Source organism: Salminus brasiliensis, chromosome 9, assembly GCF_030463535.1.
Source record: "Salminus brasiliensis chromosome 9, fSalBra1.hap2, whole genome shotgun sequence".
NCBI lineage: Eukaryota > Metazoa > Chordata > Actinopteri > Characiformes > Bryconidae > Salminus > Salminus brasiliensis.
In genome coordinates, this window is record NC_132886.1 from 28,930,790 (window position 1) to 28,948,864 (window position 18,075).

General features: G+C 38.3%; 1 protein-coding gene across 2 annotated transcripts in view; it reads right to left on the bottom strand.

Annotated features, from left to right (window-relative positions):
- Positions 1-9,839, bottom strand: part of LOC140562467 (macrophage mannose receptor 1-like) — a 39,436-nt gene extending 29,597 nt beyond the window's left edge. For both annotated transcript variants that reach the window (XR_011980156.1, XM_072688134.1), the window contains exons 1-10: positions 9,610-9,839; positions 6,792-7,181; positions 4,997-5,173; positions 4,697-4,852; positions 3,036-3,149; positions 2,741-2,878; positions 2,445-2,624; positions 1,745-1,902; positions 965-1,081; positions 752-867 (exon numbers count right to left, since the gene is read on the bottom strand). Coding sequence is in view for 1 of the 2 variants with exons in the window: in XM_072688134.1 (XP_072544235.1) it covers positions 752-867; positions 965-1,081; positions 1,745-1,902; positions 2,445-2,624; positions 2,741-2,878; positions 3,036-3,149; positions 4,697-4,852; positions 4,997-5,173; positions 6,792-7,181; positions 9,610-9,673 (1,610 nt within the window). In the remaining variant the exon portion in view is untranslated. The remainder of the gene's footprint in view (positions 1-751; positions 868-964; positions 1,082-1,744; positions 1,903-2,444; positions 2,625-2,740; positions 2,879-3,035; positions 3,150-4,696; positions 4,853-4,996; positions 5,174-6,791; positions 7,182-9,609) is intronic.
- Between the last annotated feature and the right edge of the window lie 8,236 nt (positions 9,840-18,075).

Consider the following 18,075-nt stretch of genomic DNA (forward strand, 5'->3'; position numbering starts at 1 on the left):
AATGTAACAAAAAGATTAGGCTGTGTTGTAGATGCTTGCCATTGCTAAGTCATGATTGTTTTTAAGGGTCATTAAATGTACTGAAAATTTTTTTTTTTTTTTCCATTTCAAGTAATACTCTTCCATTCTGCACATCAGGGAAAGGACAACATCCCTATATGCCACCACTCTAGCAGACAGATTGTGCCAGCCTGTGAATGAGAGTGCGTGAGCTGATTTCAATAGTTGGAGGAGCCAACATGATAGCCATTCAGTATAGATAAATGGAAGTGGGTTGTTTAGGGTGGGAATTTACAACCAAACATTCTCTAAAGACAATCATGAACTAATGTCCAAAAGTCCTGTATTTTGGGGCAGTATCACAGAACATGTGTAACATACTTCCAGCACCCAGGATCACTTTTAAGGTTTACCCTGTACAGCTTAGAGGGCGTCCCGTACGTTATATTAATGAACTTACTCGAATATCACATGGCCTTGGATTGCACAGGTTGACCCATTCTTTTTTCATTAATGCATTAAAGCAATGTCTTCTATTATAGCTTGAAATAATAAAAGAGGGGGTCTCTGCATTATGAGGGGTTACATAGAATAACAATTATAAAAATCAACTGTCTGGCCCTCTTGTGTTTGCATACACATGTGGTTTGGTACACATAGTGACTTACCAGAACCACTGCATATTATTAGTGAGACACTGACATCAAGTATTACAGTCAAAAATGAACTCTTCAGTAAAAACAGTACTGACCTGTTTGTGATGTCGGTCAAATACGATCCAGTTTTCTCACACATCTGCTTGGCCTCCTCAAAGGTTTTGGCTTCCGTTCCTGCCAGATAGCAGTAGTAGCCATTCCTGACCCAACCCTTCAATCAAAATCTTACTCAGTCTCAACACGGATTACATAATAATAAACAAAATATTAGTGTGATGCACAAAAACATTTATCAAATAAACACTTACAGGTTTGCAGCCCGGACTTGAAACAACAGTGTCATTAATCGATGGATTTAAGTGCTTTTTTTTCTTGCAGATGTATCCGTACTGGTTCTGACAGATCTGGTCGGCCCACTTTCCCTCCTAGTAAACAAATAGATGATCTGACTGAACCTTTTATTGATTTGGCAGATGCATTTTTGTAACGCATTGGGTGAAAAGAGCAGTGCAGTTTTAAAAGGGGTTGGATTACAACAAAAGCATCCCCCAATGAAGAATCTTAGCACAGAAGAGCCGCCAGACCCCAGAACACACTTGGAATCGAGTGCTTGGAGTTCTAGTACTGTTATATTAACTACTAGAAATCCACACTGTCTAGCACCACCCAGACAGCCACTACGAGTGGCTTAGCAGTCCAATGCATTACTACTGTGACCCGGGGGTCACAAGTTCGTATCCAAAGGCATGCCGCTTTGCCATCAGCAACCGGAGTCTAAGAGAGCACAATTGGCAGCAGTTTGAACAGAGGCAGTGGCTGGCTTTGCACGTATTGAAGGAGACATGTGTCAAGTTCTTACCCTCCAATGTCGAGAGCATTGCTAGTGCTTGGGGGAGCTCAGGCAGTTGGGTTAATTGGCAGTAACATATTTATAAGAAATCATTTATCCATAAGTTAATAAGCAATACAGTGTCATTATGCCACTGAACTGCGCTTGCATCAGTACTGAAAACATCTAATATATGGTGGGGAAGGTTGGTGCAGAATGGCTCGTGTTCTTGTCTTCATCCTATAGATGAAAAAGGTACCTCTCCTCTCATTAAAACACAGTCCTCCATAAGGGCGGCATTGTGGCTAGGCTCATTCACGTCCCACAGGGCAAACAGGACCCTGGAGCGGTCACTCCATTCAAACAGCATTGAAGTCCCGAGGTCATTTAAGCCGATCCACAGCTCATCTGTCTTTGCTGCCAAGAAAAAAAAAATTTATAAAATATATAATATATGAGATACAGTATTTAATCAATCAATCCTTTGTCAATAATTCCCAGATCTTTCTAATGAAAGCTGTCATTAGAAAGTTTAACCGCTTGTGTTTAAATCCTGTTTAAATCCCCTATCCCTGCTTAATTAAAAACAATGCATTAGAAGGTTCTTAAATTATGCGAATATTGGAATGCCTTATATTAATCATAATGCATTCAAAGTTTTCAGGTCATTTTAAAGCAACGTTATGTAGCATCTTCACCTTAAAATAACAGCTTCAGAATCATGTTAATGAATCACACTAACTGTAATAGGGAGAATGGCTACTCTCTGTCATTGGCCAGAATGTTGCTACTGCCCTATGGAACATTTACGAGTGCTGTAAGATGGAGTGCAAAGCATGATCTGTTTTTGTTCAAGTGAATTACTCTCCCCATCTGTAGGGGGAGCCCAGGAGCAAAATATACCAATATACACATTGTATAAGCAAGGTTTACTGCTTGGCAAGTGCACTGGAACTCACTGTATCCAAGCTGTGAGATGGTGAAGCTTTGCTCTTCTACACTCAGAACGCTCAACAGATCTCCACCTTCACGCCGACAGGCATCTCTTGCTTCCAGCCATGTTTTCTTTGTGCGACTGAGTAAGTAGCAGTGTCCTGAGTAAGGGATCCACGGACTGTAGCAGGAACCTGTGAGCACAACTGGAAAGCGGTGGATGAGATTTAAAATGATAGGAAAAACCTCCAAGATGTCAACGATAACCTAGCAATGTTTTTTGGAGGTCAGGATGTTTGTATGTTTTATAAAGGCCGATTACCTGGTGGAACAGTGGGAGTGGGGAGGCCTCTCTGGCAGATATATCCAAGTTTCTGAGAACAAACAGCAGTGGACCATTCAGAGCCATAAAGCGGACTTAGCACTCCACAGCTGTGGCCTGGTAGAGAAGACGGTTGTCCTTTTCCCAGGGAAACACATACAAGTAAACGAAGGAGTTAATGAAAGACACCACAGATCAAACACATTCTAACAAAAAATGGACAGAAATGGTGTAAAATGATGTGGATATTTTGGACATTTTTCTTGATGTACTAAAATGTCCATTTAAAACTCACCACTGAGCCATTTCAGATAGCGTAAAGGTTGTCCATTGACCCACCGCCATCCACTTGAAGCATCTAAACTGTTCAGCCCAGTCCACAAGACTGGACCTGTCATCTGAGTCAACCCTAGGTGAATTCAAAAAGCACTAAGTTTGAAAATGACTAATAAATGTTCTTATTTCATAACTAATTATGATTTGTGTTGGTTTTTAGACTCAGATTTTGCACATGTTGTAAGATATATTTACAACCAGGGTTGGGAAGGGTCCTTAACCCCTTAAGGTTCAAAGACTATCACACACTAAGATGTATTATTCAGTAACTACTGGGACTTCTGTACAAAGTGGTGGAGGGTATCCTTTGGTAATAGAACACTTTCAGCCCCGGCGAACCATAGGTTGTTTATAGGGTTAAAAATAACTTCTGGTGCAAATGAGCCGTTAAATTTGTAATCTGTATCCAAAGGATTCCCATATTAATGTAATATAATCTGATATATGATATATAGATATATAGATATATAAAGTAACAATAATCTGTTCCATTTCATTAATGTATATAATAATAATGTCCATAGGCATGAGTAAATCAGTTTCTGTATGACGCAATAAAGCTCTATTCGCACTGGGTTAGCAATGTCCTTTTACTACAGGACATTTGTCAAATGTATGACCGATTCACACAGGATAAGAAATCCCTGTATAAATGCCTGAGAAAGGAGTGTCTCCTCGATTTACACACTGTCGTCACCTCCAAAAAAACAAGATAACCACAATCTTATAACCAATATATAGTAATGCTTTTAGGTTGAAAATTAGCTGCATGTATGTAGGCTATAGGCTACGCTTCACAGTGACTCGCCTCATTTGGCTCTTCTTCAGGATTTGACTGAGGTTTGCTGCGACTAGAATGACGATAAGGTCACAGAGGTATCTACGGCATGCATGAGGAAACTACACGCCTCCTCAAGGGCCTCCAAACTTGAGAAAAGACGCGAAAACTACTTTTTCCATTGGATATGACGGGTAAATTGAATATTTACCCACATGCCGATCTGCACAAGATTGATATAAACTGAGATTATTGTTATGGTTAATTTTACAGAAGGCCAGGAGGTCGCAGCCAGTAAAAATGACTGACAAGGAACAGACAAGAGAAACTCTGGTAATGATTACATTACCCCACTCTCCTGTGTCAAAACCTCAGCCCAATAGGGCTTATGAATAATAATAAAATGAGATCTTTTAGTGCTAGTTTGACTTTAACCAATTAGGCCGCTGAAATATGTGGCCCCACCTATCAAAATGTGTTCTGCAGGCCTTATGCAGAAATGAAACTATTGCTTATCTGAGGTCATTGGCAGTGACACATGCTGCTAGAACAATCTGAGCATCTGTGGAATCTGTGGACTACCCAAGTTCACTTGGAAGTGGACAGGGATCCATGATTTTTGCCAGATTGTTGTCCAGTTGTTTGGGGTGGAATGTTCCCACCAGTCTGCATAGACTGAATTGAAGAAAAAGTGATCTGCAGCAAACAGGTAGGTATGAAATACCTTAAAAATTAGGCCAAAGAACATCTCAAGACATCTGTGAAGAATTAGTAGAGACTTACCCAAAATACTGCAAGCCATAATTCTGTATGGGCTATAACTGAGCATGGGGTGACAGTACCTGAGATAAAGGTCTGCTCATGAAGCTCAGTGATGCTCAGCAGGTCTCCCCCCTGCTGCTGACAGCTCTTCCTGGCCTGATACCAAGTCAAGGCAGAATCTTCATTCACCTGGTAATAAACGCCCGTCAGAGGGTTCTTCCTCCAGAACTCGTTGACTACAAACAGAAAAATCAGCAAACCATGATCACCAGCAGAAACGACTACTATTTTTGGACACTACCAATTCAATAAATCTAAGAAAGTGTGTGCCAAATACCATTAATACAGGATACAGGATAATACAGGGTAAAAACATGTACCTTTTGGACAGGGGCAGTAACCCCAGAGCTGATTCGGTTCATATTCCTGTTCTATTGAACACCATTCAAGGCTGGATGAGCGGTTGTCTGTTGTGCAGTCTGCGTACCATTTGTTATTGTAAAGAAATGGGAAATGGCAGGGGCGCCCGAGGGCATTTCCTTTAAGTGAGTACATTTCTGTAAAATTAGAGACAAAATATTATCTATTAAGGTATGCTTTTGACGATGTAATGAACTGAACATTATTTATGAACATTATTTCATTATTATTTTTTTATTATGTAGTTTTTAATGAATTGCAAACAGGATGTAGGATTAAATTGAAGCCTGCATAAACAATAAGCAATTTTAAGAAGAAAAAATTGAAAAACTGCACTTTCTTCTATCCAAAATACACTGAAACCAACATACTCCTGTAAATATAATACATAATACAATACATAATTTTATTATTAAGATAATAGTAATCTGAGCATATTAGATACCTTAAAAATAAAGGGTGGTGTAACTGCAGTAGCCATGCACTCTTTCTTAAAGGGTTCTTTAGTAAAGGAAATGGTTGTATACAGAACCGCGCCAACTCAGCAAACCATCTGAATGCTTAAATGGGTCTCCTCTATGAACGAGCCTGTGTGGTATCTGAGGTATGAGAGTTTCCATGAAATCTTAGTCTGCCTATTGGGCACCTCTGTTTCCTATGGTATGGACATGCTTAAAATAGTAAGTTTGAGGTTAAAGTGTGACCATTGATTAAGTGTTCAAGAATGATAGCCGGAAAAAAAGCCACCAAAATTACCAGCTAAGGTATAATAATAATGTTCGTAAGGTATAATAATAATACCAAGATATGATGAAATATTTACCCACATGACAATTCGCACAGGATTAATATAACCTGAGGTTATTTTTATGCATTGGGATGGACTCTGGTGATAATAATAAGACCATTACCCCACCTCCCAATGTAAAACTAATCCCATCTGAATAGGGCTATAAACAAGTAGTTCTCAATCATAGAGAAGCATTAAAGCAGTCTTTCAAGCAGTGGTTCTCAAACCAGTCCTCAGAGACGCCCCGGAGAGTCCACATTTTGTTTTACATTTTCAACACATGCTGCAGGGATTAAGAAAAACATGGACGATCTTGGGGGTTTCTTTGAAATTGTTCTACGTAGCATTAAAAGGGATTATTACAGAGTCACAGAACCCAGTGAACTGAATCACTTTCCAGTTGCTTTGAGGGTGCGCCGCTAAAAGGGCATTTCATGCCACGCCACTTTGCCAGCAGTGACCTGAATCTGAGAGAGCACAGTGGGCAGTGCTCTCTCCGGGTGGGTAGATGGCGCCCTCTCCCCTCTCATCACTCTTAAGCACTGCTTTCCCTCGAGAAGATTGAAAAGAGGCTTTGCATGTATCGGAGGAGACGGGTCAAGTCCTCACCCTCCTTAAGTCAGGAGCACTGCTAGTGCTAGGGGTAGCTACAAAGGGGGGGTTAATTGCCAGTACCAAAAAAGATGTAACCATCAGAAAGATAAAAATGTAATGTAAAAAAAATAAATAAATGCGTAACAACAAACGTATATTATAGAGGCAATAGGCAATCATTTGCAAAGATCCCTTTTTTTTATTTCTGTTTTTCTGGAAGGGTTCTACAGAACGGCGGAGTGTCTTTGGTGGTCAGTTGTTCAAATTATATGTGAAACTGTGAGGAAAGTACTATCTTCATCAAATAACCTGTAACAGGCCCAGTGCACCACAGTCACAGTATTTAAGCCAATACAGACCAATACAGATACCTTCATAGGGCCGAGAGCAAATGCTGTCCACCGTCCCACGAACTGTCCATTTGCCCCTGTTTCCTGGGTCTCTGGACAGTGTCAGCAGATAAGAGTCTTCCTGAACGGACAAGTAAAGAGACTCATTCTTCAGACCGAACAGCGAGTTGCTCTGGCACTCCCACTTCTGAAGGTCACTGTTGGCATCACAGATGTACCACTGCAGTTTACTGCCCTCACTTTTGCTCTCTGTTCCGAGGCATTTCTTCTGGCCGACATTAAAGATGCGGTTCTCTGACGTCCAGCGAAACTTGTGTCTCGGGTTCTGAGGACTACACACACTCAGCCTTATCAGGCTGTCTCCCATGCATCTGTCCTTATATGCGTTGTACATCATAAAGGAAGTTTTATCTGTGCAAGGAAAGGAAAAAGCATTCATTACCATAAGTATTTGGACAGCGAGATGTCTTTTTTTTTGGTCATTTTAACTCTGTACACCAACCTGAATGGATTTGAAGCAAGATGTGTTTGAAGTGTAGCCTTTTAGCTGTAATTCAAGGGCTTTAATAAAAATATTGGCATTAGCATGACATATTTACACAGTCTCTCCATTTTCAAAGGCTTTAAAGTAAATGGGCACACTAACATGATTATAAATCTAAGAATTATTGTCAATACTAATCTGGAACCCATTGACATAGACCAACTGTTTGAGTTTATGAGATGGTTTGCCAGGTTTTTACTGCAGCCGCCTTCAGGCTTTTAAAAACCTATCAGTCTATTATAATCTCACCTTTCTGTTGTTGAATGTTGGCAGAGGATTTTATCCTGAAGTAACTCTGTACTGGTAAAGTACACTGTAGACTTTGACAGTGATCTGCTTACCTCTTCAAGAGTGTTCTTGACTTGGGAAATAATTCCACGTTCATCTACTTACTTTAGTATTAGTGTTTTCTATGGTCTGCAAGTTTGTTTTTGTTTTTTGGTGTTAGCATTTGGCCACTTCTAAAGTTTCTGCTCTCTGTCTAATCTAATTCTGGCCTCCTTTACTCGCATCATTACCTCTTTGTACCATATTAGGAGTTTCCATGAAATTGTGAAATGCAAATTCAGCGCTTGGGGTCAACTCCAGTATTTTAGCTCCTTAGCAGTCATTTGTCCAAATACTTTTGAGCCAATGAAAAACAAAATTACGATTAATTCAGTATTTTTGTTAGCCCCCTTGAATTAAAGCCGAAAGGCTTTCACATTTCAGTCATATGTTGACTGCTTCATTTCAAATCCATTGAGAAAATTGTATCACTGCCCAAATACTTATGAACCTAAATGTCTGTACAATATGGGTGTTGGACATGGAAAAAAGACTTTGGCAGCAGCTACAGGTCATGTTTAAATGCATTCCTCACAGTGCAATCAGTTATCAAATATAGTTTAAAAAAGAATAAAGTATGTTTTGAGAATACAAGAATTATATTTTGAGATATTTCAAAAAGTAGCAGAGATTGGTTTCAACCCGTTTGGTTGAAAGTGAAATCGTCTTTTTTCAAGTGAAAGGTTGAAAAAATGTTTATTCGGCTTAAAAGACGTATTTTCACTTTTCACATTCAACCAACATGGTAAAATACATGAATTTGGTGTACAAGTTATATTTTTGAATTATTGTTAAGGGGTTGTCAGCATGAGGCTTAGGGCCTCGTCCAACATCTGTACCGTGGCATTAGCCCACAAAACTGAAACCCAAGTTAGAACTTTGGAGGTAACCACCTTGGTAATGTTGTATTAACCATGGTTAAGCATCACAGGTTCTACCAAACATAATGTAGTTATTAAGTTCACACTACAGCTGTATAACTTTGGTTAGAAGCTTAGTTCCAGGTGACGCCGTCATTGATGACGCAGAAGGCATTGATGACGAAGAAGTAATTAAAAAAATGTCAGAAAGCTGAATAATGACATAAAATGTTTTTTGAACATGCACCTCTTAATGTACATCTTAATGCCTGAGTTTGGACACATTGTTGAGCAATAACGTTATAACCCATGTATGGGCTTGGGGAAATCATCATTTCATTTACAATTTCATCAAATATATATATTTTTAATGGCTTTAATGGCTAATCTGTTGAATATATATTTAAAATATTGAAATTAAAAAAATGTTAATTATATTTTTGTTAATTGTATTCAAAATATAAGATGAGATAAGATAAGATAATCCTTTATTAGTCCCACAGTGGGGAAATTCTCAGTGTCACAGCAGAAAGGGATAGCAAGACACACAATTTACACTATTTACACAATATAAATAAGATTAAAAAAGAGCAATAACAATATTATTTACAGGTTATTGCAAATGATTCTTAATTGCACATGTGTGTGTGTGGGGGGGTATTGCACATAGTATTACATTGGGGGACCTCTGTTCCCTGAACATGTGTGTGTAGTTTAAGTGTGTGTGTATGTGGTCCATATTATTATTTTTCATAATAATATGGAAAATAAATAAACATCTTTATCATGTATCTGTACCTATGCTTTGCTGCTTGAGTTCAAATATCAACAGAATTGGGCCTAAAGCATGTTGAACCATCCAATGTGCATGAAAAAAAAGTTGTGTAATGATAAGAGTCATAGGTTCCCAACCCTGGTCCTGGAGTACCCAATACTGTCCAACTGCACCCACTTCAAGTCAGAAACAGATTGTTCTTTAACTGATTTGTTTGCTCAGGCATACTGGGACCAGGAAAAACGCTCAGGTGTGTGTGTAAGTAACCGAGGTTCCCTCGGACCAAGGTAAAGGACCACTGCTTTAAATAAACTCAGGAAAGAAGTGACGTACCTTTCTGAGCAAAACATTGTGAAAGCTTGAGCAGAAGCACAATTATAATCAGCATTTTCATCATTTCCGTGGTCCGGTTCGTCCTCTACCCATCCAGGAGAGAATTCCTGAAAATGCATTTAATAGAAACCTAGCTGTCGAACTACGCGAATGCTCCTCAATACCGTAATTCAAACAGTAATCCACAGGCAGTGCTGGAGAGCTGGTGTAGTTTGAGCTGTGGCCCTGGCTAACTGTTGCAGCATATGCTCAATTCACCACCAAGTACTTCCTTCCCTCCTTGAAGCCTTCAGGCTGTACTTCAGCTGCTATGTCGGGTGCATTTTTTTAATTATTATTAGTGAATGCAGGCTATGGCTGTCCACCATTTATAGCTAAAATGACACAAAAGCCCATAGTTTGGTCACATTTTCCATACAATCAATTTAACCTAGCAATTATCCACAAATCCCACTACATTTGTGAGGTGAGGTGTCTGTTAGAAGACTAAGGATCCTTCAGTTAACTACCTGTGTTTTGTGGTTCCAGGCCAATGCTAACATTTGCTAAAACAACCACATTAATTATAGAAGTATGATACTAATTTTTCAATAATGTTTTTTATACCTGCCTTAGCAATATTCTGTAGTTTGAGAAGCTTAATGGTTTAGTTTTTTTGTTTGTTTGTTTTTAAGTTGGCCATGTCGTGTTCCCTGTACGTTTAATTTTTGGAGTGTCTCAAAATCGCAAGGTTTTTACTCCACATCATGTTCATCAAGACATGTTCTGTTCTGGTATTTTTGTAATAGGCTAAATGTTCTAGCTAGCCTAGAACAGCGCTATTGTCATTTAGCCTCAATGGCTTACCCTGCTGAAAATGCTGGGTTGTTTTTTCTATGTGATTGCTGGTTTGAGCAATTAAAAAAATACATTTTTTAAAACATTTATTTAGCGTATATTAAATTGGTCAATTTATAAAGTTTTTACTAGACGTTTTTTCTTACATTTGCATCTCTACGTCTACGGCAGCCGTTATATCCCAGGTAGTTCATCAAACGAAGCTGAGTTACCTGAAATGGCAGAATATGAATGGCGTAAAGTCAACAGCAATGTGAAAGACTTGTGGAGAGCCTGCCAAAACAGGAAAGCTGTGATTGGCAGTCAAGGTTATTTCACCATAGTGATTTTTAAATGCTCTCAAAGTTCAAATATTAGTACTGTGTTTAAATCTGAATAATAACTTCTTTGCATTATAAATATTATAATACTTTCTTTGCATTATTTGAGCAGTTGTCATTTCTGCAAATAAATGCTCTAAATAGTCATATTTATACTCTGAATTTAGGGGAAATGTTGTCCATGGTTTATGAAATACAACACAAACATACTGCCTATAAATATAAATGTGCATACCCCCCCCCCCCCCACATGTGCAATTAAGAGTAATTTGCAATTACCTGTAAATAATCTGTAAATAATATTGTTATTGCTTTTTACTTCTATTATTTATATTGTGTATATATTGGTCATTTATCTAATTGTTTGCATCTGAGTGTCTTGCTATCTCTTTTCTGCTGTGACAATGAGAATTTCCCCACTGTGGGACTAATAATCTCCTAACCCCTTGTGTTTTTTCTTCCTTTCTGTCTCTTTCTCATGTATTGAGATGCCCCGTTATAACTATTTCATCCCAGTACCGCCTGACCTGCATGGACTTTTTCTTAACTTATATTTTAGTTTAGTTTTATTGTTGTTTTTATTCCTGTTTTGCTTTTTATTCTTATTATCCGGTGTCAACCAGAGGAGGATGGGTTTCCCCTTTTGGGACAGTATGAAACCAGCTTTTTGGTTGTTTCATTTTACCCAGCACTTGGGTCACCTCACCTCACTGCTGCTAGCTACCTTTCCACACACACAAACGCTCTGTAAAAGACACATTCTGACTTTCCCTACTATTTTGCTTTGATTTCAAGTAAAAGGCTGAAAAGCATCCACCTTAAATGATGCAGCTGTTACACATATTTAAGGTGGAACTGAAGGTGGAGCTAATGGGTAATTCAGAGCCACAGCGAGAGCATGTGCAAGACGGGGTAAAATAATACCTCAAAATAATGAAGATGTCAAGTTCAGCACTTAGCAGAGCAAACCAGAGTGCAGTGTAGCTAGTTTTCTTATTCCACATGAACATTTTGGGTTTCAGTGACCATAATTTCTTGACTCTATAGCGCTCTGTACTTTGTTTTAAATGACATAACTATCCTTTAATGACCTAACAAATCCTGACAGAAACAGATCTAAAAAGATATTTTGATTAATTCAGCTGTGTGGGTCAGAAACACAGATCATTTCAGTTATTAAGGAACTACCTAAAACATGCACACAGTGCACTTTACAGGTTTCACTTCCCATGAACTTTACCCACACAAAGCTTAAACACTTCACCTGCTGTAAACTTGGTGGCTACCTTAAGCCTAACAAAAAATGAAGGCCGCAATACTCGGCACTAGACTTCGCCCAAGTGCTCTTGAAAGAGGTGGGTCTTCAGTCTTCGATTGGACACCCAGGGGAAGTTCGTTCCACAACTTCGGTGCCAGGACAGGAACAAAAAAAAGCCTGGATGCTTGTCTTTATTTCAGCTTGCCGTGACATCTGTAGCTTAAAATACCCACAGGTACTATTGATTATTTATAGTTAGATAGAGGTAATTGTGCCTTTTAGAGTGACTGACCCCTTCACTCACTGAATTCGCTGTTCACACTTTGCTGTTTCAACCTCACCGTGTGATCGGCTGAGAGACATCCTATAAGCGCCTATTACTTATGATAATGGCACTCCGGACTTCGTGGTGTGTTGGTGTGGTGCAACAGATAACAGCAGTACCTGCCTTGGCTACTACGCCATGTGGGATTGGGATTTGATTCCCGATCTGGGTGACTATGCTGAGCTACACCAATAGGAGTCCTTGGGAAAGACTCCTAACGCTGCCTTGGCCCACCTCTGTGATACAAGTAACCTTGTAAGTCGCTCTAGATAAAAAGGTCAGCTAAGGTCAGCGTAAATGTAAATGTAAAATGTAAAAACGGAGGAGGAGGAAACTACTCTGGCGAAGACCAGAAGCATTTAAATGCAACAGTGCACACTCTATAATAAACACATTTATGTAAAAACACACACGATTTTGTACAGTATGTATAAGTATTAAGAGAATTTGTAGCTGGCATTACTGTCTTTTGGTTGGGTGGCAAGCCTAAAGGTAAAGAGTAGTTTTACTAAATGGTTTGTTTGATCTAACTGAAGTTTGAATTCCACATTGAATTCAAGTTTGTGTGGAGGCCTTACATTTCACTGAACTCAGTAAGCCTGTGCATCAAACCGGGGTAATAGAGTGATGCTAGATCTAGCCAGGCCAGGTGGACAGTGGTTGTGCAGAAGGCGGTTGTACCCTAGGCCTCTCACCTTTGCTCTAGGTTGTATGCTGTGTGGAATCTGCCTCTCTTATCCTTTGCTGGGTCTTTCGTGGTGGATGATTCTGTCTATTCGAGACAATTTTTTATTCTCCCCCACAGGCGATCACCTTCCCCCTCATTTCAGTTCTTCTTTTTCATCTGTCACTTGACAACGCTCTACTGCGGTTTCTTCTTCCAATAAAGAAGTGAAAACTTATGAGACTGCAATTTTATAGATATAAAGAAGATCTTATAGCTATTTAAGTGGAAATCACTGTCCCACTTCAGCACTCGAACTGTTGCACATTACACAGTAAATTAGTGGAGAATTGTAGTTCAGGGTCTATGACAAACAAATGAAAGCTATATTAGTTTTAAAACACAGAAGCTTCTGAACTTAAGAGGGTTAACATTGGTTGTTTGTATTGTGGCGCCACCCTACGCCGCCTCGATGCCAGTCACCTGTGGCCGCTCAGTCTAACGAGCCCAGGTGAATGGTTTAAAAAAGGCCTGCTTAATCTCACATGAGGGAGGGAACATGGAGAGCATGCGACGGCTGTGCTGCCAAAGACTAGAGAACATTTTAAGCCACTGTTAGAGCCCTTACTAGGGCCGTTATGTTTTTTGGAAATACCAAAGTTTCCATTTGGGTGTGGTGGAGGGTGGTTTAAATAAAGGTATATGGGTCACTTGAGGCCTGTGTTTGTGTTGTCTCTGGTCACGGTGATCATGCCCTTTGCCCCAGGGTCGTGTCACTGTGTATACATAGTTTTTATTATTATTATTTATGCCAGTATGGGGTGTGTATGGGGTTTTCGGCCTGTCTGTCTCCAAAAGTACACAAAAATCAAGAACTAACCAAACATTAAACCACACTGTTCAGTGAATTTATAAATACACTATATATAAAATAGTAAAATTATAGAATCTAAACAAACTTGACTTTAATAATAAAGTGCTGTCATGGCTTTCAACATTCACAGATCAAAAGAATTGTCAGATTTTGACGGAATTACATTACTTAAATTATTTGTATAGTATTTCTTTTAGAATACTATACAGTACAATACAGTATTCTTACTGCAGGACATATGATACTATTTAATCAGAAAAAAAATAAATAACAGTAATATTGCAAGCAATACAACAACTCACAACTCGCATCACTTACCAATTTCTAACAGCTGAACTACACTTTATTAGGAAGAGCTGTACAGCTGCTCATTCATGTAATTACAGTCATGGCAGGAAAGTCTGCACACCCCTTTCACCTTCTCCATGTTTTATTACGTTAGACTTATTCTACAATAAATTGAGTTCATTTTCTTGCCACAATTTTCTACACAAAATAGCCCATAATGACAACGTGAAAGCAGCTTTGTGCTAATGTATTGTAAAATATCATTATATACATACCCTTTGATATGACACCCAAAAGTGAGCTGAGGTCCATTTTGTTAATGATACTGCTTGAGATGTTTCTACAACTTAACTGGAGTCCACCTGTGGGCAAATTCAGTTGACAGGACATGACCGGGGATTGCCAACATCAGGGCAAGGTCCCACAGTTGACAGCGCATGTCAGAGCAAACTCCAAGCCATGGGGTCAAAGGAATTATCTGCAGACCTCACAAACAGGATTGTAGGCATAGATTTTGAGAAGGGTACACAAAAATAACATCCAGACTCAGCCTTTGCTGAACCATTAAAATTTCTGGTACTTGACGCAGCTATTAATGTAAAGCTAGTGCTGTGGGGATTGTTAAGTGGAGCAGAGCAGTAATGTTTATTAAAGGGACTAAACATTACTTATATACCCATATAAGGTATACTGAATGATTTGTACAGAATTATTTGGGCACAATTACAGAAACCAAACACAGCATTTGAGCACAAGAACCTCATAGCAACTGTATGTCATGTCATGGTTTGGGGCTACTTTGCTTGTCTGGCAAGCTCTCAATCATAGCGTCCAGTATGATTTCTTTGTTTTATCAAATGGTGCTTGAGGTCAGACTCTCTGTCAAAAAACTAAGGAGGTGGACCATACACCATGACAATAACTCAAAACTTCCAGTAAGGCTGGCTCAAGAAATAAGACATGGAGAGTCCGAAGCCCGGATCTTAATCCTTTTGAGATGCTATGGGGTGATTTGGATGTAAAAAACCTCCCAAAATATCACATAACTAAAATAATTCTGCACGAAGGAGTGGGGACAACTTCTTTCCAGTCAATGTCAGAAACTAACAGATAGTTTCAGAAATATCAGCTATTTGGACATTTACCAAGACTAATAAATAGGCTTACCCTATATGGCCAAATCATCTTACAGCAAAAAATGGTACATTACAGTTTCATAAAATATATATTAAAAATATATACATAAATACATGAAATATACATAAATTAAAAAAAAAAAATCTGGTCTTTTTAGACAGCATTTTTCAAACTGTAAAAAAACAAGGATATATGGTCACCCTATTTTCAGTCTCTCAATATTATAATCAACAAATGTCCATATGTTTAAACACAGTATGTAAAAAAATAGGGCTGGTTTGATTATTTTGTTATTAAGATTTAAGGTTTTCCCATCAGTTTTTGCAGTATGTACTGCATATTTCACACTAAATGAAAACATTGGAAAGCATTTAAGAAACTGCTCTGTCTGTTCCTGCTGCTAATCCGGAAGGTTAGGTTTGAAAATTAATGGGTGCTTTCATTTCCTCTTTGGCCGGAGCTTGAGTAACAGAATCCCTTGCCAGATTTTATAGATATTGCAGAAGACTGAGATTGTGAAATCCATTTGTGTTACGTGTGTGAGAAATTAGTGACAGTTAACAACAAGGAGAAGAAAATTTTATTGTGCAAATAAAGTTTGCATTTGTTAACCATGTTTGAGAGCTTGACTGATCTTTGGCGAGTTTTGAGCATGTGAGAAAAGAGTGAGTCAGTTCTGCCAGTGTTTCCAGAAGGGCTTTGTGAGCTCAACTAGTTAGCTAATGTTCTGATTACAATGTTTAAAGAAAAGCATTTCTAAGCCACTGAAAAACACTAATACCATACATACCATGATCACAAATCCATAAATCCAGGATTAGGCGAGTTGATTTATACAAAATTTGCTGTAGGACTTTATTTAGCACAGTGGATCATACTGAGCCTCCTACAATTCTTCCACACAATTTAATATAGATCCTATTTTTTTTATTATAGTTTGACGTATTATTATTATTATTATTATTATTATTATTATTATTGTTATTATTATTATTATGTATAAATCTATATATGCATGTAATATTATTTAACTTTATTATTTTTATTAGCCATAATTATTAATAATAGAAATGAACAATAATTCTTCTTTGAAATAGAATTTAATATTTAATATGATTGCTGCTTATAGAATAACAGAGTCCTCCTTCTCTCCTAATTAGTGACCTTTATTTTAGTTTGATATTATTATTATTATTATTATTAGTAGTAGTAGTAGTAGTAGTAGTAGTAGTATTGTGTAAAGCACACAGTTATATATATGTGTGTGTGTGTGTGTGTGTGTGTGTGTGTGTAATGGACAGTCCAGTTGACGATTATTATTATTATTATTAGTAGTAGTAGTAGTAGTAGTAGTATTAATAATAGACATGGTAATAATTGTTATTTTAATATATAATTTCAGATTTGCTTTCATATGGCATAACAGATCCCTCCTTCCCTGCTTATTAGTTATCTCTGCCTTTTGGGTGCTGAACTGCAGGCACAACACATTTTAAGAGCATTGTGATTGCATTCACAAGGTCAGATTTGTCATTGATTTGCGAGTTAGTTTATGAAGTACACTCCTACACTCCTTTATTAACAAACATTACTAAGAATTATATATATATATATATATATATATATAGTTGCAGAAACATATTTAGATATTTAACAAAGTGGGTTTTAAATACTATCCAACTTGGACAGTACTTATAAGGGCCCAAACTGGAGCTGGGCCACTTGATAGGCTACCTCCCAGCCAAAAGCGAGCGACAAAGAACCACCACACCTTAATTAGGGGCAGCACGTGGTCTTCTCCAACTTCAGGGAAGCGAACGGTCACCTGTGTGCTCAGTCGTGGGTTTCTCTTTTTCAGAGTGCCACATGAGTTTATGATGGTAGTTTAGGAAAGCCTCTTGAGTTTTTCTTGACTGCACCGGACCTAACCCTTTAGAGATTTCTCTAATGGCTCCTCTGGCACTTCCTGGGCTTGTCCTTTAAACAAAAATATGGATATAAATATAACTGACAAATAGAAGCTCTAACCAAGCACTATTGAGTTCCCAGCTCCTTTGCCTTCCATGCCTTCTTTATTTTCTGTCTCTTTCCCTTTGTTTGGGAGGTTCGTTCTTGCTTCTGTTACCACCTTGGTTTTCCCTTTGTCTTAAGTTTCCATGTACCATTTCCAGTTATGCTGGCCTTGTAGTTCAGATGTTGGAGGTTCAAATCTCACTGAGTAACTTTTGTTTAGTTTTTATTTTTACCTTAAATATGTCTTTCCTTTCTTTCCATGAGTCACTCTCCTTTTTAGCCCAGTACATTATTGGCATGGTCTTTACCGTTACTTCAGTTTGTGTAGTTTCTGTTCCACTCCCTTCCTAAGTTGATAGCTTGCTCATTTTACATTGGTTCCCCACCCTAAGGGTCCAAGGGGGTTGAATTAGGCACTGGTTGAGCTACCACATTACAAGTACCAGTTCTAAAATCAGAATACCTGAGCTGTGTAGAAATGCTCAGTATATGAATGTAGAGCCTAGTTTTGATTAAACATATTCTCCTAAGAAGTAAAACAGATTATCTCAGCAGATCTGTATAAGTTGTTCTATAGTTAAAAGACATCTCTAAAACATGTCTAAAAATGTGGTTTTCCATTGTCTGAAGGGGTGCAGCAGTGTCAGATGAGACAAGACAGCTCTTAAGCCCCATTCAATTGGGGACTGAAAAACGAAATGGAGAAATGATGGAAGTATCTAGATTCTAAGTCATCATTATGATCTCTTG